The sequence below is a fragment of the Carlito syrichta genome, unplaced genomic scaffold (assembly GCF_000164805.1).
Source record: "Carlito syrichta isolate Samal-C Ts95f unplaced genomic scaffold, Tarsius_syrichta-2.0.1 Scaffold308842, whole genome shotgun sequence".
Classification (NCBI taxonomy): Eukaryota; Metazoa; Chordata; class Mammalia; order Primates; family Tarsiidae; genus Carlito; species Carlito syrichta.
In genome coordinates this window covers 336,407-358,623 of record NW_007252938.1, presented here as the reverse complement: position 1 = coordinate 358,623, position 22,217 = coordinate 336,407, and the positions used below count along the sequence as shown (strand labels likewise).

Sequence of the window (22,217 nt, the reverse complement as noted above, 5' to 3'; positions counted from 1 at the left end):
TGGGGATCACATGGCTTCTTTCCGTGTCACGGGTTCTTCGACAAAGATTCCTAGACAGGCTTGAGGGGTTCTGAGAATCCTCTGAAATTCCCTATTAAATGTTGTGTCCATGTGTCTGCATCTATTTTTTGGGGAGAGGGTTCATTCACCAGAATCTTTAAGAGCTGAATGACATTAAAAAATGCCTATGCATTCTTGGAATTTTTGTTCTTGCCAAACAGGAAATGCGAAATGTGGCTAACATTATGACATCTTGATGAATTACCATACTTTCTTTCTTTTTGAATTGGAGTCTTACTCTGTTGCCCAGGCTAGAGTGTAGTGGCACACTTACAGCCACTGTAGCCTCGACCTGCTGGGCTCAGGTGATCCTTCCACCTCGGCCATCCAGGTAGCTGAACCACAGGTGTACACCACTGTGCCTGGTTATTATTTTGACTTATTGTAGAGACGAGGTTTTGCCATGTTGTTCAGGCTGGTCTCGAACCCCTAAGCTCAGGTAATCCTCTTGCCTCCACCTCCCAAAGTGCTGGGATTACAGGCATGGGCCACCATGCCTGGCAAGCAACCATACTTTCAAGGACAGTCTATCGTGAAACCATTTGAGCCAGAAAAAAACAGAATGGTTTCCACTCATCCCCTTTCCTGCTTTGCCTCCTCTGTCCCATCAGCCCACCGGGCCTTTTATCCCTTCCTTAGAGACTATAAGTCCTCCTTTCCCTTCATATTATCTACTTTTCCCATAAATAAAGTCTAGTTTAAAAGTAGCTGAGTTGGCCAGGCATGGTGGCTCACGCCTATAATTCCAGTACTTCGGGAGGCCAAGGTGAGAGGATTGCCTGAGCCAACGGGTTCAAGATCAGCCTGGGCAACTTGGCCAGACCTCATCTCTAAATAAATCAAGAAAAAATAACTAGGCGTGGTGGCACACGCCTGTAGGTCCAGCTACTTGGAAGGCTGAGGTGGAAGGATCGCCTGAGCTCAGCAGGTCAACGTTGTGGTAGCCGTGAGCATGCCACTGTCCTCCAGCCTGGGTGACAGAGTGAGACTCTTACTCAAAAAAAAAACAAAACAAAAAAAACGTAGCTGAGTCCAGGCGCAGTGGCTCATGCATGTAATCCTAATATTTTGGGAGGCTGAGGCGTGAGGATCACTTGAGCCCTAGAGTTTGAGGCCAGTCTGGACAACAAAACGAGACCTCATCTCTATAGAAAAAAAAAATAGCTGAAAGCAGATTTTTATTTTTAATTTTGAACCTAAAATGTTGCTTGTCTCCTCACTTCTGCCTTGTTCTTGGCCATGAATGTGTTTGTGGATTCACCTGGTTGCCCAAAACCATAGGCCCTCAGAACCAGCGAAGCCCTTAGAAGTCAGTTTGGTTGGGACCTTTCAACTGGAGAACCCAGCCTCCAAAAGATCATGTGAGAATATCCAAGGGCATGGGAAATCCTAAAAAGGTGGTTGATATTGTAATATTACCTATAAAGTAGAAATGTGGTTTTTCTAATAAAAACCATCGAAGGTAAATCTTGAGAAGTATTTTTGTTTAGTGGGAATATATGGAGGATAAATTCAGCAAGAGTAGAAACAGGTATCCTAAGATCTGGAGCTTATATAATGTGAAGAGCCTCCTTTAAAAAGAATATAACATTACAAATAAAAATTTAGCTACAAAAGTGAGTACTTATTTAGAATGAGGGTGGAAAAATGTTGAAGCTGACAGATAACATAAACATCAGAATCTCAACAGATAACCTGTTTTTGTTATTGCTATCATTAATTAACAAAACTGTTTTTATAATATGCTTCCCTGCATCTTTAGCTGCAATTAGTTTGTCCGTTTATAGGACCATGATTTTATTATATCACTTTCTATAAAGAGAGTAGAATGAATATTTCTTTAGCATGGCTGACTGAAACTGAGAAATTTTCAAAATATTTATTATCAAAAAATAATGATAATAAACCTATTATGTTAGCATAGGTTATGTATTTTTATGATAAATAACTACATTATCCACATAAAGATGTTAATGGGAAGAGTGACATTTTACATTTTTGAAAATCTCTTTAATGTCTGACTTAATGGAAGGTATGAGCATTCTGTCTTTAGCACTCTGTCTTTTTTGATGTGGTTTTGGTCTAGATGTATGAAGAAAATATGGAAAAAGGAAGACCTTTAATACCCTTTTCAGATAATCATGGCTATTCTTTTAAATCTCATAAAAGCTCAACTAGAGGTGGTTTCTCAAAGGTCAGTTACAATGCTGAATCTGAAACTGCATCAGTGACCTTCTTCCCCTCCGTTATATTAAAATCTCTTGGTCTGTCATACTTTGAAATAAATCATTTAGCATAATTTTGTACCAGCATGCATTAGTTATGTGGAAACTACTAGCTCACCGAGTTATGCTGATCTTACGAATGTTGACATGTTTCATTATACAATATCAAAATCGCATTTGTCAATATCACCACAGTCTTAGCAGAAAGCCTGCAAGAGCTGAAAAGCTAATAAGCTCACGGCGGCAGATGCAAGGCTTTGTCCCCCCCCAAATTCTTGCATCTTGAATTTTATCATTGGCAACACATTCTGCCAGTTATTTTCCTGGAAGTGACAAGCTAACTTTGCTATTTTTTAAAGAAATATCTGCCAAATATCCAAGTCTGAGTAGCCATAGTTCTTCTGTTCATGGTTCTTTCAAGTTGAAATGATATTCCATGAAAAAAGTGACTAATTCAGCTCATAACTCAATCTTATAAGCACTTTTCCTGGAGGTGACGATCAACACTTTTGTATCCAGCAAAAGTACTTTATGTGCGTATTTCCCATTTTGTTACACAAAATGTTCAAAAGATGCATTTTTATGTGAATCACAGGTACATAGGGATACAGGTACACAGGGACACATCACCGGTGGCTAGGGTGGCTAGGAGAGGGAAGAGGAGGATTGAACATCAAAATCTCCATGGAACCCTTGACCTAATCCAGTACGATCATTGTACAAATGAAGAAATGAAGGCACAGTAGGACTTGTCCCAAATTATCTAGCTGGATTGTGGTATAGCCTGGTTAACCCACGGGTCTCTTCCTGACTCAAGCACAGAGAGCTGTGAGCCTCTGTCAAGTTAGGTCTCTCACCTAAATTCTCTTATAAGCATTTATCAAGCTCCTATTGTGTATCAGGTACAAGGTAGGTATTGAGGATATTAGATCAGATAACATTTTCCCGATCTTTTTACTTGATAATCTAGGAAGCAGACAGACAGGTAAAGCGATCACACATGCAGTCAGCACTAAGATGGGAGGAGATACAGGGAACCAAGTGCACTCAGAGGAGGGACTCTTGAATCTCCATGCTGGAAGTGACCAGAGTCAGTGATTCTTAAGCTGATTTGGGAAGGAAGAATTCAGTTAGCCAGAGCAGAGGACGTGAGAGGTTTCTGGTGGAGACAGAGCCTGTGGGAAGGCAGGGAGGACAGAACTGTGAGTAGCTGGATGAGTGTGTGAGTGTGTGTTGGGGGGGGTGAGTAGGTTGGGGGTGGTAGGGATAGGGGTGGCGGGATAGCCAAAGGTGAGGGAGGGATTGGGGGGCTAGGTCACAGAGGCTGGGTGTGTTGACTTAACAAGTCTGGACTTTATCAGGAAAGCTGTGGGAACTGGAGGACCTGCTAGAAAGACAGGCTGGTGCTTTATCTACATTCCAGATGGTCGTGACACCAGGTGAAACCTCTCCACGCCTCCCTCTCCCAACTTCACCTTGATTCACACAGTGACAGGCAAGAGAGCTGTTGAAGAAACAATTTCCTAGGGCTTAAGTTGATCCCATTTTCTTGGCCTAAAACTTGCTACAGAGTGCTATTATTTTTCCTGTGAGCTTTATAGCTCGCTCTGGATCGGAGCAACAATTACATCAGTTTAGTAAGGCTGGATAATGTAAGATCCATCATTTGTAGTCTGTTGCTTTGCCAGACTAAATCCTAGAAAGTGTTTCTGTGCAGTGGTTTCCAAACCCGGAGTGTCGTCTGAGGCAAGTGGTTAAAAATATATAGATTTTTCAGACACTGCCTCCTGGGACTCAGAAATCTTCATATTTATTTTGCTCCTCAAATTATTTTGGTACGGGCAGTCTGGACTTGATTTCTAGCCCAGGTAGTTTGGATATTACTGGAAGTAACTAAAGCAGAACACACATTGAATGACTGATCAAACATTGGTTTATCAGTCTCCTGCATCTATGTCTTATGCACATCTTTGTGGCTAATGCTGTTCATGTTACATGGCACGTATTTCTCTTTGGCTGAGCTGGAAACATCCAACTCTGAACTTCATTTCCCATATCTGTTGCGTTTCCAATTCCCCATCTCTTCAAAATAGTATTTGATAGTCATTTTTGTCTCCTTCTCATCCTCTTATCAGAGGCTCTACCATCTCATTGGAAGATATCAATTGGTTTATTTATTTATTTTTTTAAATTATTGGGTGAACATATTGTTTTGCTAAAGCAACTTGAATGACTATAAATATGCCAGTGTGTACTGACTCTGTGGGTAACGTTCTATGTAAGATCATGGAGATCAATAAACAAGGCTGAAAATCCCTGTGTAATCATCACAGTCTGGGCATGTCTGGCATCCCAGTGACGTGCAACATATATACAATCCTAAATAAACACTTGATGCTAAAATATCATCAGTTCAGCCTACAGGAAAGAGCAGGCTGCCAGACCCAGGCAGGGGGGAATGTGTGGTACCCTTGGAGGACAGGGGAGTGCTACAGAATTTATTACCTTTCTGAAGGTCCTGGAGATTGTGTAATCATGTCTGGGATCTGAACACATTATGACAACATGCCAGGTTTCAACTGGGGTCTTGCCCATTGTGTGTCTATTTTGCTTATGGGCACAGAGGGAGGGTGCGTGTTTTCACAGAGACTCACAGGCCCCTGAAAGGCTTGTAGGAGTCAGCTCCAACATGGCAGAGAGCACCTCACTCAGGGAATGATATGATGGACAGCACTCCCCATCCTCTTGGGTCCCACAGCTGCTTTTCTGAACAGCCGCATTCAATGATGCTTGGAAACCATCGTGTAGACATGGACCCACACGGCAATCTTAGAAGTGGAGGGAAACTCAGAGGTCTTCTAGCCCAGGATTCTCAACTGTAGGCACAAGGACCCCACAGGGCTGTCTGAGAGTCCCCAGTGGATGTGTGTGTATTGGAGAGGGAAGGGTGGGTTAAAAGACCGTTGAGGAACACTCATCTTGCCCACCAACACCCTTATGTTACAGATAAAAGAAATCCATGCCCAGAGAGGGAAGATGATTTTTCCTCAGAGCGAATTTGTGTCAGGGATGGGCCTGGAGCTAGGGTCTCCTAAACCCCCAACCCGTTGTCTCCCAGCCCACCAGCCACCTCCCTGTTCTCATCACTGCTCTTTTTTGGATCTGTATGGTGATTTTTGTTTTCTCCAAGTTCTTTTACTTCTGTTATCCTATTTTATCCTTATCAATACTCCTGTCAGATAGGCAGGACAGGAATAGTAATTACCCCATTTTACAGTGAAAAAGATGAAGGCCAGGAAGATAAAGAGGTGGTTAGCCCAGAAAGGAATATTTAGAAATGAATAAGGATTTTTAAATATTGGAAAGTTAGGTAGCTGGAGGAGGGACCAGCCCTGCCTGCATCTTCCAACAGGGCAGAACGAAGGCCAATGAGTAAATCTGAGCAGGAGGGATGCAGGCTTTGGAGCCCAGAGCCCAGATCCTTCTCTTGTCCCTGGGTGACCCTGGAAAGACACTTAATCTTTCTGAGCATCAGCTTTCTTCACAGTAAAAGGGATGATAAAGAATAATTTGTCATTTCTTGGGCCAGATGCTCAATACATAGAAGATATTATGAGAGCCCAGAAGTAGATTTCAATTCAACATAAGAGAAATAACTGTCTCTCAAAGAGAGCAGTCTGTAGATGGAATGTGTTGCTTGCAAAGGAATGAGCTTCTTGTCATTGGAAGCGTTTAAAAAGAAACAGGAAGGCCAGCAGTCAGAGCTAGTGCAGGGTGGGAAACTGGACAATTAGGAAATTCCACACCTCATGCAGTTCCAAGATTCTGTAGTTCTGGGATAAGCTCAAGGGCTCTGACTCCTCTCTGTTCCCTGAACGTGCTTTCTGCTGCCTGGGAGCCTGTCCTCCCTGGCCAGAAGACTCTTTGCCTGCTCATCCTTTAGTTTCAGTTAGACCTCCCTTTCTCAAAGAAGCATTTCCTGACCAGGCTCCTTCTCCTTTCCCATTTGTTGACTGAATTCCCAAGTACAGTTTAGAGATTCAACATGAGGGTGTGGCCAAGAGTGCAAGTCTTCTGACTCCCAGGCTAAGCCTCTCTTCAGCAGGTTTGGTTAGCTGCTGGCAAGTCTGTCAATAACTCCTATAACACAGTCAACTGCACGGTCACACAGTGAGAAACTCAAGCAGCTGCTCTTCCATTCAGAGAAAGAGGCTCTATGACCCCTGAGTTACAAGTTCACTACCCTGTGTTTATTGAGTTCTTAACAATGCTCAAAGGGCCCAGTCTAGAGGGTGAGACCAATAATCTTTATATAAGTTGAGGAAATGCATGGCCTAGTCTGGGTACTTGAGAAGGAAGCCCTGGGCCCAAACTAGGGTCCTGGGAAGGCACTCTAATGTCCCACATCCTTTATGATCAGGAGTGTTCTTGCTGTGTTATATCTTGCTGAGTCAGTGGATATATTCCTGGGGCAAAACTCCAATAGATGGGTGTTCACTGCATCTTGGTTTTTCTTCCAGAACTTCTGCAGAGGTACAAGATGCCTTCATGACTTACACAGTGTATGATGACATCATCACCACCAAGCTCATCCAAGAGGCCTGCAAAGTTCTGGGTAAGCATGAAAGGACTTGTTTGGGTTTCTTAGGGCAGCTGTGACGAAATACAGCCATGATTCACAGCAGCTTTGTTCTGTAAACCTGCTGAAATCACTGAATTGGTGAATACTGAACCATTGCATCTGAAGAAATACAGGGTTAAGTTCGTGAGTCTCTAGTCACAATATTTTTGTCAATCAATCAATGCATAACCTGGCTTGATGTGTACTTCTGTTTAAAGACGCCTTATTGAATACATATTGTTGACTGGGCGTGGTGGCTCATGCCTGTATCCCAGCCTTTTGGGAAGCTGAGGTGGAAGGACTGCTTGAGCCCAGGAGTTTGAGACCAACCTGGGCAACATAGTAAGACCTCATCTCTACAAAAGATTAAAAAATTAGCTTGGTGTGGTGGCATGCGCCTGTAGTCCCAGCTACTCAGGAGAAGGATTGCATGAGCCTAGGAGGTCTGGGCTTCAGTGAGCTATGATTGTGCCACTATATTCCTACCTGGGTGGCAGAGTGAAACCCTGACTAAAAAATAAATAAATAAAATTTAAAGTAAAAATAAGCTTAAAAATTATATATATATTTGATTTATTAACATTGAACTCATGGCCAACAGTACCATAACTCATGCCTGAATGAAGCTAACCTAACATATATATTTTCTCTGTAAGTCACAGCCTTTTTGTGCTTGGGAACACTGAGCAGCACTTCAGCACCAAACTTGACGGCCATTTTATTTTAGTTTATTTTTTGAGTTGGAGTCTCACTCTGTTGCCCAGGCTGGAGTGCAATGGCATGCTCACAGCCACCACAGCCTTGACCTGAGGGGCTCAGGTGACCCTTCCACCTCAGCCTTCCAAGTAGCTGGAACTACAGGCAAGCACCACCACACCTGGCTAATTTTTTGATTTATGGTAGAGGTGTAGTCTCACCAAGTTGCCCAGGCTGGTCTCAAACCCCTGGACTCAGGCAATCCTCTCACCTCAGTTTCCCAAAGTGCTGGGATTACAGACTGACACACCGCTCCTAGCCGAGGGCCATTTTAAATAGCAAAATTACCAACAAAAAAGCACAACAATGTGAAAAACATGTCACTCAATAGACTGCAACAAGGATGCTTATTTGTAGGATTAGAACTAAAACAAGAAAGTAGAGTATTGCCTTGTCCTGTATTGGCTAGAAACATTCATGTTAGGTGATGCAAGTTTTTCACTACTGTCTCTGTCTGGAAATGACTTTGACAGCTCTGTGAGCATTGATTTGGGGGCTAAAGGTGAGTTTTAGTAAGTGAATAAATTTGCAAATATGGAATCCTTGAATTATGACTATCAACTGTATTATAAAATGCCTGGTTTAAAACAACAGAAATTTGCTCACTCATGGTTCAGGGGACAAGGGGTCCAAAATCTAGTTGCTGGCAGGGGGAGGCTCTCTCTGGAGGCCCTTGGGAAGAATCTTTCCTTTCCTCTTCCAACTTCTGGTGGCCCGAAGTATTTCTTGGCTTGAGATAGCATAACTCCAATATCTGCCTCCACCTTTGCATGGTCATCTTCTCTCTGTGTCTGTCTCTGTGTCTACATTTTTCTCTTTAATTTTTTTTTTCTGTAGAGATATGGTCACTCTATGTTGTCCAGGATGGTCTCGAACTCCTGGCCTCAAGTGACCCTTTCACCTTAGTGTTTCAAAGTGCTGGGATTACAGGTGTGAGCCATCTCACCCAACCACACCCTCTTTTCTTTTTCTTTTCTTTTTTTTTTTTTTGAGTTGGACTTTCACTCGGTCACCCAGACTGGAGTGCAGTGGCCGCTCCCAGCCACCGCAGCCTCGCCTGCTGGGCTCGGGTGATCCTTCCGCCTCAGCCTTCCGACTAGCCGGAATTACAGACATGCGCTACCACACCCGGCTGATTTTTTGATTTATTGTAGAGATGAGATCTCGCTGCCCAGGCGGGTCTCGAACCCGCGGGCTCAGGCAATCCACTCACCTCAGCCTCCCAAAGGCGCGGGATTACAGGCTGAGCCACCGAGCCCGGCTTCACACCCTCTTTTCATAAGGACACCAAGCATACTGGATTTATAGTCTACCCTAAATGACCTCATTCTAACTTGATTACATCTGCAAAGTCCTAATTTCCAAGTAACGTCACATTCACAAGTTACTGGTAGACATGAATTTTTGAGGACACTGCTTAATCAAGTACAGGTCTCATGTGTGACACTTTCCATTTGAGTAACCTTAACTTTTATAGATAAAAATTATGAGCACCACCACCATCATGTTTGGCCTTAATGCTGGCTTTACAGGGGTTGCAATACCTTTGAAAATGGTTTGCCCTGACTACCTCTAGGTATCAGGAGGAACAACTTTGAGAACGTCCCTGTACCAACCACACATGTGCTTACCTGAAAATAGACATGGTGTGCATTGCAGGGTGCTTCTGAAGGCCCTTTACTCCCTCTTCTCTGCCATGGCTCATTTTTCCATCTGCTCAGATGTGAAAATGCGACTGACAAGGTCATAGTGGGGTGACCACATGTAGATGGCCCCACTTGCAATGCACATATATTTCCAGGATGATTTCTTCCATGGATGCATTAGCAAGGGAATTGATCTTATTAACCTGCTCACTCCCCAGACCCTGCAGGGAAGAGACATAGGACAATGCTTCTTTCCAGTTTGTTTTTGCTGTTTGTTTTTTTTAGTTGAAGTCTCACTCTGTTGCCCATGTTGGAGTGTCGTGATATGGTCGCAACTATCACAGCCTCGACCTCCTGGGCTCAGGTAATCCTTCTGCCTCAGCCTTCCAAGTAGCTGGAACCACAGGCACACTCCACCATACCTGGTTAGTTTTTATTTATTGTGGAGAGGAGGTCTTGCCAAGTTGCCCAGGCTGGTCTTAAACCCTTGGGCTCAGGCAATCTTCTTACCTCCGCCTCCCAAGGTGCTGGGATTACAGGCACGAGCCATTGCACTTGGCTACTTCTTTCTAGTTTAATGACCTAGGACAAATTACTTAAACAGTCATAGTTTTCTTATTGGTCAAATAAGAATATCTACCCCTCGCAGTTGTTTTGAGGATTAAATGAGATAATATATATGAAAATATTAAATGTGGCGTCCAACATATAATAGGTTCTCAAAAATATTTCCTTCCTTCCTTTCTTTTTTTCCTCCCTCCTTTCTGTTTTCCGTCTTTCCTTCCTCCCTTCCTTCCTTCCATCAGTTTCCTAGGGCTGCTGTAGCAAAGGACCAGCCTCAAGTGGCTTCAAACAACATAAATTAATTTTCTCATAGTCCTGGAAGTCAGAAGTCTAAAATCAAGGTGTCAGCGGGGTTCATTCTTCGGGTGGCTCCAAGGATAAAGCAATTTGTGAGGTGACTACAGGTTAAAGTCACACCGTAACCAATCCAACAGGCCCACCTGAGAACAAACACCCTTGCTTTTCTCCTAGCTTCTCAAGTACCTGGAACTACAGGTGCACGTCACCATGCTGGGCTAATTTTTTTCTTTTTTTAATTGTCGAGACGAGGTCTCGCCATGTTGCCCATGGGTCTCAAACCCATGGGCTCAGGCAATCCCCTTGTCTCAGCCTCCCAAAGTGTTGGGATTACAGGCGTGAGCCCCCACACCCTGCCTGTGTGTCTTCTTGTATGTGGCCTTCTCATATGGACAGTGGTCATTGGATTTAGGGTCCATTCTAATCCAGAATGACCTCATCTTATTTTAGCTACATCTGCAGAGATCTTATCTTCAAATAAGATCACATTCTGAGGTTCCCAGGTAGAAATGAATTTGGGGGGGGGACACTATTCAACCCCTCTTTTAAAAATCATTCTTTCCCCTTAGCACTGAGCGCATGATGAACAGGACAGGCCTTGAGGGGAGGACAGGACAGGCAGCCTTCACTGTCCCAGACTCCAGGGAGTTGTGTAGGAAACAGGGAAAGCCCTGCCTCCCCCTCCCCCCATTCCCGGAAGCTTCCAGGCTCTTTGACGGGTCCCTCTCTCAGTCTCCATCGAATTTCCTTCACTTGTCCCTCACGGGCAATGCTGCCTTAGTCGCCATGAGAGTGTGAGTTGGCCTTAGGGATTATCACTGGCAGACACCGTGTCAACATCCATTCCTGGAACCTGACACCCTGGGCCCCAACTGTTGGAAGTGTCAAGCTGGGCCCAGTCACTTGGGTCTTTCAAGGTGGCTTCTGTGCAACCCACAAAGAGTCAGGCAGCTGGGGCTGTGGCTTTGAGCTGGTTTTCAGGGATCCTCTGGGAGCCCAGCAAATTGGCCTGCCATCCTCAGGAGGGATTTGCGAGGTGGTTACTGGTTAAAGCCAGTGGCAGACACCAGAGTAATCAGTGTCCAGCAGGCCCACCTGAGAACACACTGAGGCAGCTAGTTAACTCTAAGCTCGCACCAATGGTTGGCTTCTCCAGAACTGAGTAGTGACTCGGAATGCACCTGTTTCAGGAGAGGCATTGAGTTTATTTGCCTTTCCTTTTTTTTTTTTTCTTTTAGTTGGGGTCTCATTCTGTCTACTAGGCTGGACTACAGTGGCACCATCACAGCTCACTGCAGCCTCGACTTCCTGGACTCAGGCAATCCTTCTGTCTCAGCCACCCAAGTTGCTGGGACTATAGGCATGCACCACCATGCCAGGCTAATTTTTAAAAATTTTTTATAGAGACGGTGGGGGATGGGTCTCACTTTGTTGCCCAGGCTGGTTTCGAACTCCTGGGCTCAAGTGATCCTCCCACCTCGGCCTCCCAAAGTGCTCAGTGCACTCAGTGTTAAGGTGTGAGCTATTGCACCTGGTCACCTGTCCTTTGAATTTCAGAAAACTTCCTTGATTAAAAACATAGGGCCAGCTTCAATTCCATGACTTGGACCTAGTAAAATACAGAGCCTTTCTCTTGCTTTTCACATGACTATTTGACATCTCCATCTCTTTTCATGTTCGTGGTCATCTCCTGGATGGAGAGGACCTTCCAGGGATTTGCATCTGGGAAAGGCCCAAAGACTCTGCCAAGCTGGGAGAGGGAAGTCTTAGTAAGCTGAATGTGTGTGAACATCAGAGTCCTCTCCAGTAGGGGGTGGTCACCTGCTTTTCCCACCACTTTGGGCCACCCGCTGCCCCAGGCTCATCGGCTGCTCTGGTTTGTTTTGGAGCCACAGAGCCAAGCAGGGTCCAGAGGTGCCAATGAGGCCTGGCAGGATGATGGTGATCAGAGATAAGAGGAATCCGGGGCACCAACTGGCCATTAAAACAACTTCCAAACAGATGTGTTTGTGCCCCTGGTCACTTGCCACCTGCAAGTGATTGCCTCTCGTTTTGATAACACGAGACAAGGTTTTGTCTGAAACTGGAAATAAGACACAAGGAGTGAGACAGTCATTTGCTCCTTCAGCTCCTGGAACTCTGGTGTCAAGAGCAGTAACACCTCCTGGATGCTTCCTAAATCCAGCATCCAGCCTTCCTCCACAGCGGCCCTTGGAAGGGGAGCACAGGCAGCTGGTAGACAGGCTCATATGGCCTCCCACCAATCACAGCTGGGCCACCCCCAACCAACCAGCCAGCCAGCCAGCCAACCAACCAAACAAACAAACAACCAACCAACCAACCAACCAACCAACCAACCAACCAACCAACCAACCAACCAACCGTCCCTTCCAAAGAAACTTACACAGAGAAATTCTAGGCAAAAGCTGGGTCAGAAGCTGGGTAGTATCCATGACACCTGCAAATCTCACCACTACCCTGCCCAGTCTATTTTGGGGGGACTCCCAGACTCATTTGTCTCCCCACAACTGATGCCAGGAGAGGTTTTTATGGGTGTAGGTTATCAAAAAGACCTCTCAGTCTTCTTGTTTAACACACCTGCCAAAGAAATGTCTTGTTTTCTCTTCTTTTTTGAGTCAGGGGTCTAACTCTGTCACCCAGGCTAGATTGCAATGCACAATCATAGCTCACCAAAGCCTCAGCCTCCTGGGCCAAACAACCCTCCTGCCTTGGCTTCTCAAGTAACTGGGACTGCAGGTGTACACCACCATACCCGGCTAATTTTCTGATTTTGTGTAGAGATGAAGTTTCACTATGTTGCCTAGGCTGGTCAAGAACTCCTGGACTCAAGCAATCCTCTCACCTTGGCCTCATAAAGTACTGGGATTATAAGCTTGAGTCATTGCATCTGGTCCTGTTTTATTTTCTAATATATCATTAAAAAGTTTTTTGAAAATATACGATTATGATGTTAAATAGGCTTTTCTTTTCTTTTTTTTTTTTTTTTGAGTTGGAGTCTCACTCTGTTGCCCAGACTGGAGTGCACTGGCCGTTCCCAGCCACCGCAGCCTCAACCTGCTGGGCTCCGGCAATCCTGCCGCCTCAGCCTTCCGAGTAGCCGGAATTATAGGCATGCGCTACCACGCCTGGCTGATTTCTTGATTTATTGTAGAGATGAGGTCTCGCCAAGTTGCCCAGGAGGGTCTCGAACCCGTGGGCTCAGGCAATCCACTCACCTCAGCCTCCCAAAGGCACAGGATTACAGGCTGAGCCACCGAGCCCGGCTTAAATAGGCTTTTCAAACCACACAGACAGACCCTTCTAGATCCTGCTATGTGCTACCCCACATAGGCAAAGCCTAGACATGGCCCTTCCAGCAGACGGTTCTACAGGTTTGTTTAGGTGTCATGCAGTCTAAGCTTAGTTCCTAGCCCCTTGGCAAAGGGCATCTTGTTGTTATTCTAGAATGAGAATGAGGGGTGGGCTCCTGCTCTCTCCCATCAACTGTATGACCTTGGCATCAAATTTTATTGAGTTCATCTCCTCCTCAAAAGGGAATAATACCTTAAAGGGTTGCAGGAAGGAATGCATTAAATCAGATAACAGATGTAAGGCACTTAGTGACATGCATGGCACATACTGGGTGTTTAGCAAATGTCAACTGAATGGTGAATCTGAAGGGAAAGTGGAATATTTCTATGTTGTTTGACAATTAAATCACGAACTTATCCTAGAAAAAGTACTACATACGTCTTTGCTGAGTGTCTCTATGGTCACCTTCAAAGTACTCCCCTTGGGGTTATACCAATGCCAGTGCCTAGTCCACCCATCAGAGCAATTTTGGAACTCTTTTTCTCTCATGGCCATGAGAACTATCATTGTATTACCCTTGATGTCCTGAATGTCATCAAAATGTCTTCCCTTCAATACTTCCTTTATCTTCAGGTAAAGAAAAAAGTCACTGGGGACCAGATCATGTGAGTAGGGAGGGTGTGCTAATACAGTTATTTTTTTACTGGCTAAAAACTCCCTCACAGACAGCCCTGTGGGAGCTGATGCATTGTCTTGATACAAGAACTCCTTCAAGACTATTTTTGCACATACCTTTCTCATGCCAAGGTTTTCAGTTAAGATTTTCCTATTTCTCTATTGATGTTTATTTGTTCTGCTATGCTTCTCACAGTCAGCTGACAATTTTTTTTTTTTTTTGAGTTGAAGTCTCACTCTGTCACCCAGACTGGAGTGCAGTGGCCGGAAACGGCCACTGCAGCCTCGACCTGCTGGGCTCTGGCGATCCTTCTGCCTCAGCCTTCCAAGTAGCTGGAACTACAGGCGCGCGCTACCATGCCCAGCTGCTTTTTCGATGTATTGTAGAGATGAGGTCTCGCTAAATTACCCAGGCGGGTCTCGAACCCATAGCCGACAATTTTAATGCACAATTTGATGTATTTTTGCAATGTTTTAATGAGTTCTGCTCGTTATTGGGTGTCCTGACCTCTCTTCATCAGTGACTCTTTCTATACCCTCAGAAAAACGTTTAATCCATTTGTACAGTGTCAGTTTCTTAATGGCATTACCCCATAAGGTTGAACTAACATGTCCCTGATTTCACTTCCACCCTTGCCAAGTTTAATAAGAAATTTAATGTTTGTTAGTTGCTCTAATTCAAACTCCGATATTCCCGTGGCAATAGTTCTGACAGCCATTCCAGAGAAAGAGTCTCAAAATTGCTTAGATGGATGGACTAGGAGCTGGTGTTGGTGCATAGCTTCCCAAAGGGAGTACTTCAAAGGTGACCATCATGACAGTTTTTCTAGAACGAGCTTGCAAATTTAATTGTCAGACCTCGTATGTTTTGTACCTCTGGATGCTTTTCCTTAAAAGAAGAAAAACGCTCTGCTATTCACTTCAAATGACTGCGGTACAAATAATAATGATAACGATAATAATAATAATAATTTGAGCCCTTTAATAAGTCAAATGACATGATTCATGAGCCACATCTGGGTCCTTGCCTGTCTGTGTAAATAAAATTTTATTGGCAACAGCCATGCCTGTTTACTTATGTATAGTCTATGGTGGCACTTGTGCTACAGTGGCAGAGTAGAGTAGATGTGAGAACACATGATCTGCAAAGTTGAAAATATTAACGATCGGTTCTTTACAGAAACAGTTTGTCATCTCACGCTCTAGAGAATGGATCTTTTACAAACAGGTCTTATTCAAGATTTAAAAAGTAACTTTTTACCCAAGAGAGGCTATGGACCGAATTGTATGTCCCCCAAAATTCATATTTGGAGATTTAAGAAATAATTAGGTTTAAATGAGTTCATGAGGGTGGGGCCCTCATGATAGGGTCAGTGCCCTTATAAAAGAGACACAAGAAAGCTTGCTTGTATTCTCTCCCTGTCATGTGAGGACACAGTGAGAAGGTGGCCATCTACAGGTGAGGAAGAAGGCTCTCACCAGAAGCCAAGCATGTTAGCACCTTGATCTCGAACTTCCAGCCTCCAGAACCATGAAAAAATAAATTTCTGTTATTTAATCCACCCACACTTTGGTATTTTATTTTATTTTATCTTATTTTTTGAGTTAGGGTCTCACTCTGTTACCCACGCTGGAGTACAATGGCAGGATCACAACTCACCATACCCTTGACCACCTGGGCTCAGGTGATTCTTCTGCCTCAGCCTCCCAAGTGGCTGGGACTACAGGCTCATGCCACCACACCTGGTTAATTTTTCTATATTTTGTAGAAACAGGGTCTTGCGTTTTTGCCCAGGCTGATCTTGAACTCCTGGGCTCTAGCAATCCTCCTTCCCCACCCTCCCAAATTGCTGGGATTACAGGTGTGTGCCGCGGTGCTCAGTCTATCATATTTTATTATGGCATCCCTAGCAGACTAATATAAGAACTCTAATTAAAATTTTCAAGTCTCCAGAAAGACAGCCTCTGTATGTCTCACATCACCCCAGTCCATTTTTATGGCTGTGTGCTTTTGTGGGGACAGCCCCTTCAGAAGCGAGATGCCACACACCTGCCCAACCAATATGCTTAGAGGCAGCAACCAGTTTACAGACCAATGTGTGGGCTGACCCACATTTCTACCAAAAGCCAAAATGCATCACCATGGTTTCTCTCTTTGAGTATCAGAAACCTTTTTTCTTCTTGTTGTTTACCTCTCTGTAAGGTCTGTTGGCCTATATTTGAAAGAGTTCATGGGTATGGTAAGTGCATCTTTCAAATAAAAAAGTTGGGATGCAAAGTTGAGTAAACACAGAGTGTGAGATGTGAAATTAGGCTGACCCAGGAAGCTTGTGTGTTACTCTGTATGTACACAGCTCCCATGACTCTGAGAGAGAGCAAGTCTCGGCCAAAGGGAAGACTACAGGAAGCACATTTTACTGCTTAACAAAATATACAGGTCAGTTGAAACTAACTGCTCCCTTTGACACACACACACACAAAAGCCTGCTTAGTCACCATTAGGCTTTGCTTTCCAAGTGGGTTCCAGAATGCTGTTTCTCTACCTTGAAGCAATTGTTGGGACTTTTCCAGGCCATGCTGCCACTGCATAGCTCTGTGCTTTCTAATTAGCATAATTCAGGATGGGACCAGATGGCAGGTTAAGCACTGCATAAGGAATTATTCTGTACATGAATAAGTGCCTACTTAGTGTGTAAGTGGGTTATTAGTGATCTGAAGTGACAAAATTCAAAACAACACACAACAGCCATTTGGCACAGCTGTGTCCGTCTAGACTTCGCTTGCTAAGAAGCCCTTGGTAAAATGTGTTTCAACAGTTAGCTATCAGCAAATGCCGGCAAGTCTTTTCTGCACCTAACTCTCTAAAAATAAGAGGAACAAGGTCGGGCATGGCGGCTCACGCCTGTAATCCCAGCACTTTGGGCGACTGAGAATTGCTTGAGCCCAGGAATTCAAGACCAGCCTGGGCAACATAGTGAGACCTCATCTCTACAAAATAAATTCAAAAGACTAGCTGGGCATGGTGTCACGTGCCTGTAGTTCCAGCTACTCCAGAGGCAAAAGTGGAAGGATCTCTTGAACACAGAGGTCGAGGCTTGGGTGAATCGGGATCGTGACACTGTACTCCAGCCTGGGAGACAGAGTGAGACCCTGTCTCAAAAAAGAAAAAATAAGCCGGGCTCGGTGGCTCAGCCTGTAATCCCGCGCCTTTGGGAGGCTGAGATGAGTGGATTGCCTGAGCCCACGGGTTTGAGACCCACCTGGGCAGGGAGACCTCATCTCTACAATAAATCAAAAAATCAGCCGGGTGTGGTAGCACATGCCTGTAATTCCGGCTACTTGGAAGGCTGAAGCAGAAGGATCACCAGAGCCCAGCAGGTCGAGGCTGCGGTGGCCGGGAGTGGCCACTGCACTCCAGTCTGGGCGACAGAGTGAGACTCCAACTCAAAAAAAAAATAAAAAAAGAAAAAAAGAAAAAGGGGAGCAACATAACACTGACAAATTCCTGAAATCAGGCATTATAACAACGGCTCTTTACCATACTTCTCTGAGGGTGGAAAGGTAATCCAGGCTGTGCAACCAACTGAAAAAGGAGACTTGAATTCAAGTCTCCTGTCTCCGAGACTGGTGCTGAATCCCGCAGACTAGAGACGTTGATGATGTCTTAAGCAAGGGCTTTGGGATTAGACCCGGTGAGCCCCCGGACAATATTGTTTCCTAATAATGCAGCTGAGGACAAACTTCTATTGGTCATGTAACAGTGACACCCTGAAGATGAAATCAAGGCTGGGCATAGTGGCTCATACCTGTAATCCCAGCACTTTGGGAGGCCGAGGTGAGAGCATTACCTGAACCCAGGAGTTTGAGAACAACCTGGACAATATAGTGAGAACTCATCTCTACAAAAAAAAGAAAAGATTATCCAGGTATGGTGGCACACATCTGTAGTCCCAGCTGGGCATGGTGGTGCACACCCTGTGGTCCTGGAGGCTGAGGCGAAATGATGGCCTGAGCCCAGGAGGCTGAGGCTTCAGTGAGCCATGATCATGCCATTGCACTATAGCCTGGGCGATGAAGTGAGACCCTGACCCCCCCACCCCCCAAAAGATGAAACAAACAATGGGAGCAAAGTGCCTAACACTAAGGGGGGGTACTCAATGAGGTATCCTTCCCTCCTTGTTCTTTCCCTCTCTTACATACCACCCAGAGACCCTTCCCCTCTACCCTGGCCCCTGGTTTGACCAATCCCTCTTTTCTACCAGGCTTAGGTGGGATGGCTTCATTCCTGCACAGCACTGCCCAACTGAGCTGCCTTTACCTAGTTGCAGTTTCTGTCTTCTCTATGCCTGTACAACCTCACTGCTACATCTGAAACCCAATTTTTCTATTAGAGACTGCTTCCTTCTTGCAAACTGCAGTATCAACACAGGTGGCTGTTTCTTTCCTTTCTAAACTCCTTCTCCAGCTGACAACATACTTCCCTGTACATAAAATCATGGCTGGCTTAAGTGATGTCATTTGAGAAGAGGAGTGTCTAGGCGAATGGCTCTTTCCAGATAGCTGAATCTTTTGGATACCCAAGCTTTGGGGGAAAACATTACCCATTCTCAATGGAAAACTTTGTCAAATATAAAGCAGGAACTTCTTTTCTTGAGGAGCAGGATGTACTCTTCTGGATGACATAGGAAGGATGCCATGAGGAACAGCTTGTGTTGTTGACATTTTGGGCCATGGTCTTAGGAAGTCCAGCCCCGAGCAGGCTGTTTGCCCAGGAGACTCTGCTGCGTTATTGTACCGCCAGCCGTTGCTGGGGCTTCTGCACGTGTTGTTTGTCCCCCTGCCCTGACAACCCACCTCTACTCTTTCCAGTTCCTTGAGCTATCAGTCCCTTGGCAAGAGGTACACGTTTCCTGGTGACACAGATAAGCCAAGTTTAAGTCAGAAAGTTCAAGTTCATGCATCATTCCAATTTAAAAGTCCCTTATAAGTCTCCACACCTCTCTTGAGAAGCCAAGCATAGATGTTTCATGACAGTTGTTTTCCTGTGAACAAAGCAGTCTTTTATTGAAAAAAATCAAAACCACTTTTCAACGGAGTTTTAAATATATACATAAAAGTAGAGGGATTGTATGCTGAAACCCACATACCCTTCACCCAGCTTCACTAATGATCAATATTTTGCCAATCTTATTTCATCTATCTGATCCCTTCACCCTCTTTGTTTTTGTTTTTGCTGGAATGTCTTAAAGTAAATATTGGGTTTCCCACAATTTCACCCATAAATAGTTCAGTATGACTCTCTAACAAGATAAAGACATTTTAAAATATAATGATGACGCTCTGATTATACCTAACAAAATTTATAACATCATAGAGGTCCAGGAGCAGGCTGTATCTCAGCTGGCCATGGATAAGTGTGGTCTTTGTGGTCTTATTATGTAAGATTTCCTAAGGTCTTTTCAGGGCAACCAGCAAAAATTTTTTTACTTTGACATAAGATCAAACTCAAGAAGTTTGCAAGAATAGTACAACCATGTACTCTTTATCCACATTCCCTAAATGTTAATATTTTACCTTATTGGCTCTATCTCTTTCTTTATGTCTATATCTATAATTTTTTTCCTGAATTGTTAGTATGTTGCAAACACGTTGCCTCTTCCGTCCTAAAAATTCTCCAGTATAACTACAGTACAATAGTCAAACTCAGGAAATGAACATGGTTACAGCACTATTATCTGATCTACAGATTTTTTTTTTTTTTGAGTCGGGGTCTCACTGTGTCACCCAGACTGGAGTGCAGTGGCATGATCATGGCTCACGACAGCTTTGGCTCAGGTGATGCTCCTGTCTCAGTCTCTTCAGTAACTGAGACTACAGGTATGTGCCACCATGCCCAACTAACTTAAAAAAAATTTTTTTTTGTAGAGACAAGGTCTTACTATGTTGCCCAGGCTGCTCTCAACCTCTTGGGCTCAAACGCTCCTTCCACCTCAGCCTCCCGAGTAGCTGGGACTACAGGCTCATGCCACCACATCACGTTAATTTTTAAATTTTTTTTGTAGAGATGAGGTGTCACTGTATTGCCTAGGCTGATCTCAAACTCCTGGGCTCAAGCGATTCTCCCGCCTTGGCCTCCCAAAGTGCTGGGATTTCAGGCATGAGCCACCATGCCTGGTCGATTGCTTTTTAACTTTTTTCCATGACAAGATGTTATTCTTTCCTGCCCCTGGACTCTTTTGTCTTTTCAAGGAGCTCTGATTCCTTTTAGTGGAGAAAAGTCTTTAAAACCAAGATCTGGACAAGCTCAGTGCTACTGGAGCGTCACTGCTGTTAGGCCCTCTCAGTGAACAGAGCTGGAAGTAGAAGTAGATGTTACACATACACACGCTCTCTTATTCTTCCCTCCTCCTCCCCTTCCCCCTCCCCCTCTCTCTTCCTCTCAACCTATGGCAGGCTTTGGGGTCTTACTATGTTAGATCTTCTAATCCAACAGCACAGGATTCCTGCTATTCTTCCCTTTCCATAATTGTGACTTCATTTCAGATAGTGAGGAAAAACTGGCTCCTACTATCCACAATGTCTGTACTTATATTCTCAATCTATGAATGTTCACAAAATAGTTTCAAAATTGCTAACCCCAACTGCTGTGAAAAGGAAGCCTACTAACCAGAGTTAAATAATGGCTGAAAGTTCTTTTTGTTTTTGACTTGAAGACACAGCAATCTAAATACCATGTTCAAATGTGACTGGGTTAATTTTTTTCCTGGGTAATTATGTTATTCAAAACGGTTCTATAGAAATGCTGTTCTGTTCATTTGTGTTTTGTTCCATCTTAGGGGTTTTCCCTGTCCTTATTGATCTTATTTATTTGTTTATTTTAAGCATATGAACTATTAACACGATTCCCCAGACCAGAACTATTCTCAGAATTATACTCAGAGAAGTGTTCTCTTCTGCCGCTCCACAAGTTTTCTAAACTTCCCACCCCATTCCCACCAACGTCTTGTAGGTAACCAATCTGTTTATCCTTCTGGTATTTAATTTTGCACGAATAAGCAGATAAGTGCCTATTTCCTTGTTTCTTCTTTCTTAAACAAAAGATAGAATACTAAGCATAGTGTAGGCTCTCCCCTGCAGTGTCAGAAAGCATTTAAGCCACCTCAGATTTGTGTTTAGTTCTTTCTTGCATCTTCTTTCCATTTCCTACATATCTCTGTGACTTAGAGGGCTCTTAGAAGCCTAAAAATGCTGAAATGAAACTGTATAAAAAACTAAGACAGGTGTTGATTCTAAAAAGTGACCTTTACCCTCTGCTGGACAAGCATTCTCAAGCAGGGATTCTAGAAGAAGCACCAAATCCTTCACAGATGGAAAATACCACACTGGAGCCCCAGATCCTTGTTTAAGGAGCAGTTCATCTCCCGGCCAGATGTCCTTGACTGTTATCAGAGCTGGGTGGCCCAGAAACCAAGTATACAGGGACTGGAACAAGTAACTTCATGAATTTTTTGTAAGTTTATAGCTTTTAAAGAAAACTGCAACAGGCAGTCTGTCTCCACAAGGTTGCCACTGTCATTTGAGTATAATTTTGCTGGGCTCGCAGACAGCCCAGTCCTCCTGGGAGAGGTCCCTGGGAGAAGGAAGGCTCGGGACCCATGCTTTTCCTGGCAGGTAACAAGATGCACCTGCTCGGAGCTCCAGCCACCAGGCTGCACAGCACAGCTGTTTTCTCTCAGCCTAAATAAGCTAGGTTTAGAGGGAAGAGAGGGGTGGAAGGAGAGAGGAAGGTTAGAAAAGTAAACGAACACCTGTTCATTTACTTTTCAGGAGTTCTCCTCCTGGGGATGCATATGCTTTAGAAGGGGACTGAGTAGAATTTATTTGTTTCGCTGGTGGGTCACAGGTGGTCTCTGATTACAGTCATAGACAAGCTTGTCTGCATCCAGCTAGGGTACACCCACAAGCAAAGAATCCAACGAAGGCAATGGACACAGGCTGTCATTACCTCTCTCCTACTATCCAAAGCTTTGTCTAGATTCAAATCAGACTAATCAACTTTTG

At 44.3% G+C, this 22,217-nt stretch overlaps 1 protein-coding gene across 1 annotated transcript in view; it reads left to right on the top strand.

Annotated features, from left to right (window-relative positions):
• The window catches only part of LOC103268507 (guanylate cyclase soluble subunit beta-2), a 61,257-nt gene that overhangs the window by 6,130 nt on the left and 32,910 nt on the right, over positions 1 to 22,217 (top strand). Inside the window, exon 2 of the mRNA XM_008066092.2 lies at positions 6,806 to 6,900. Within this exon, the coding sequence (XP_008064283.2) occupies positions 6,806 to 6,900 (95 nt within the window). The remainder of the gene's footprint in view (positions 1 to 6,805; positions 6,901 to 22,217) is intronic.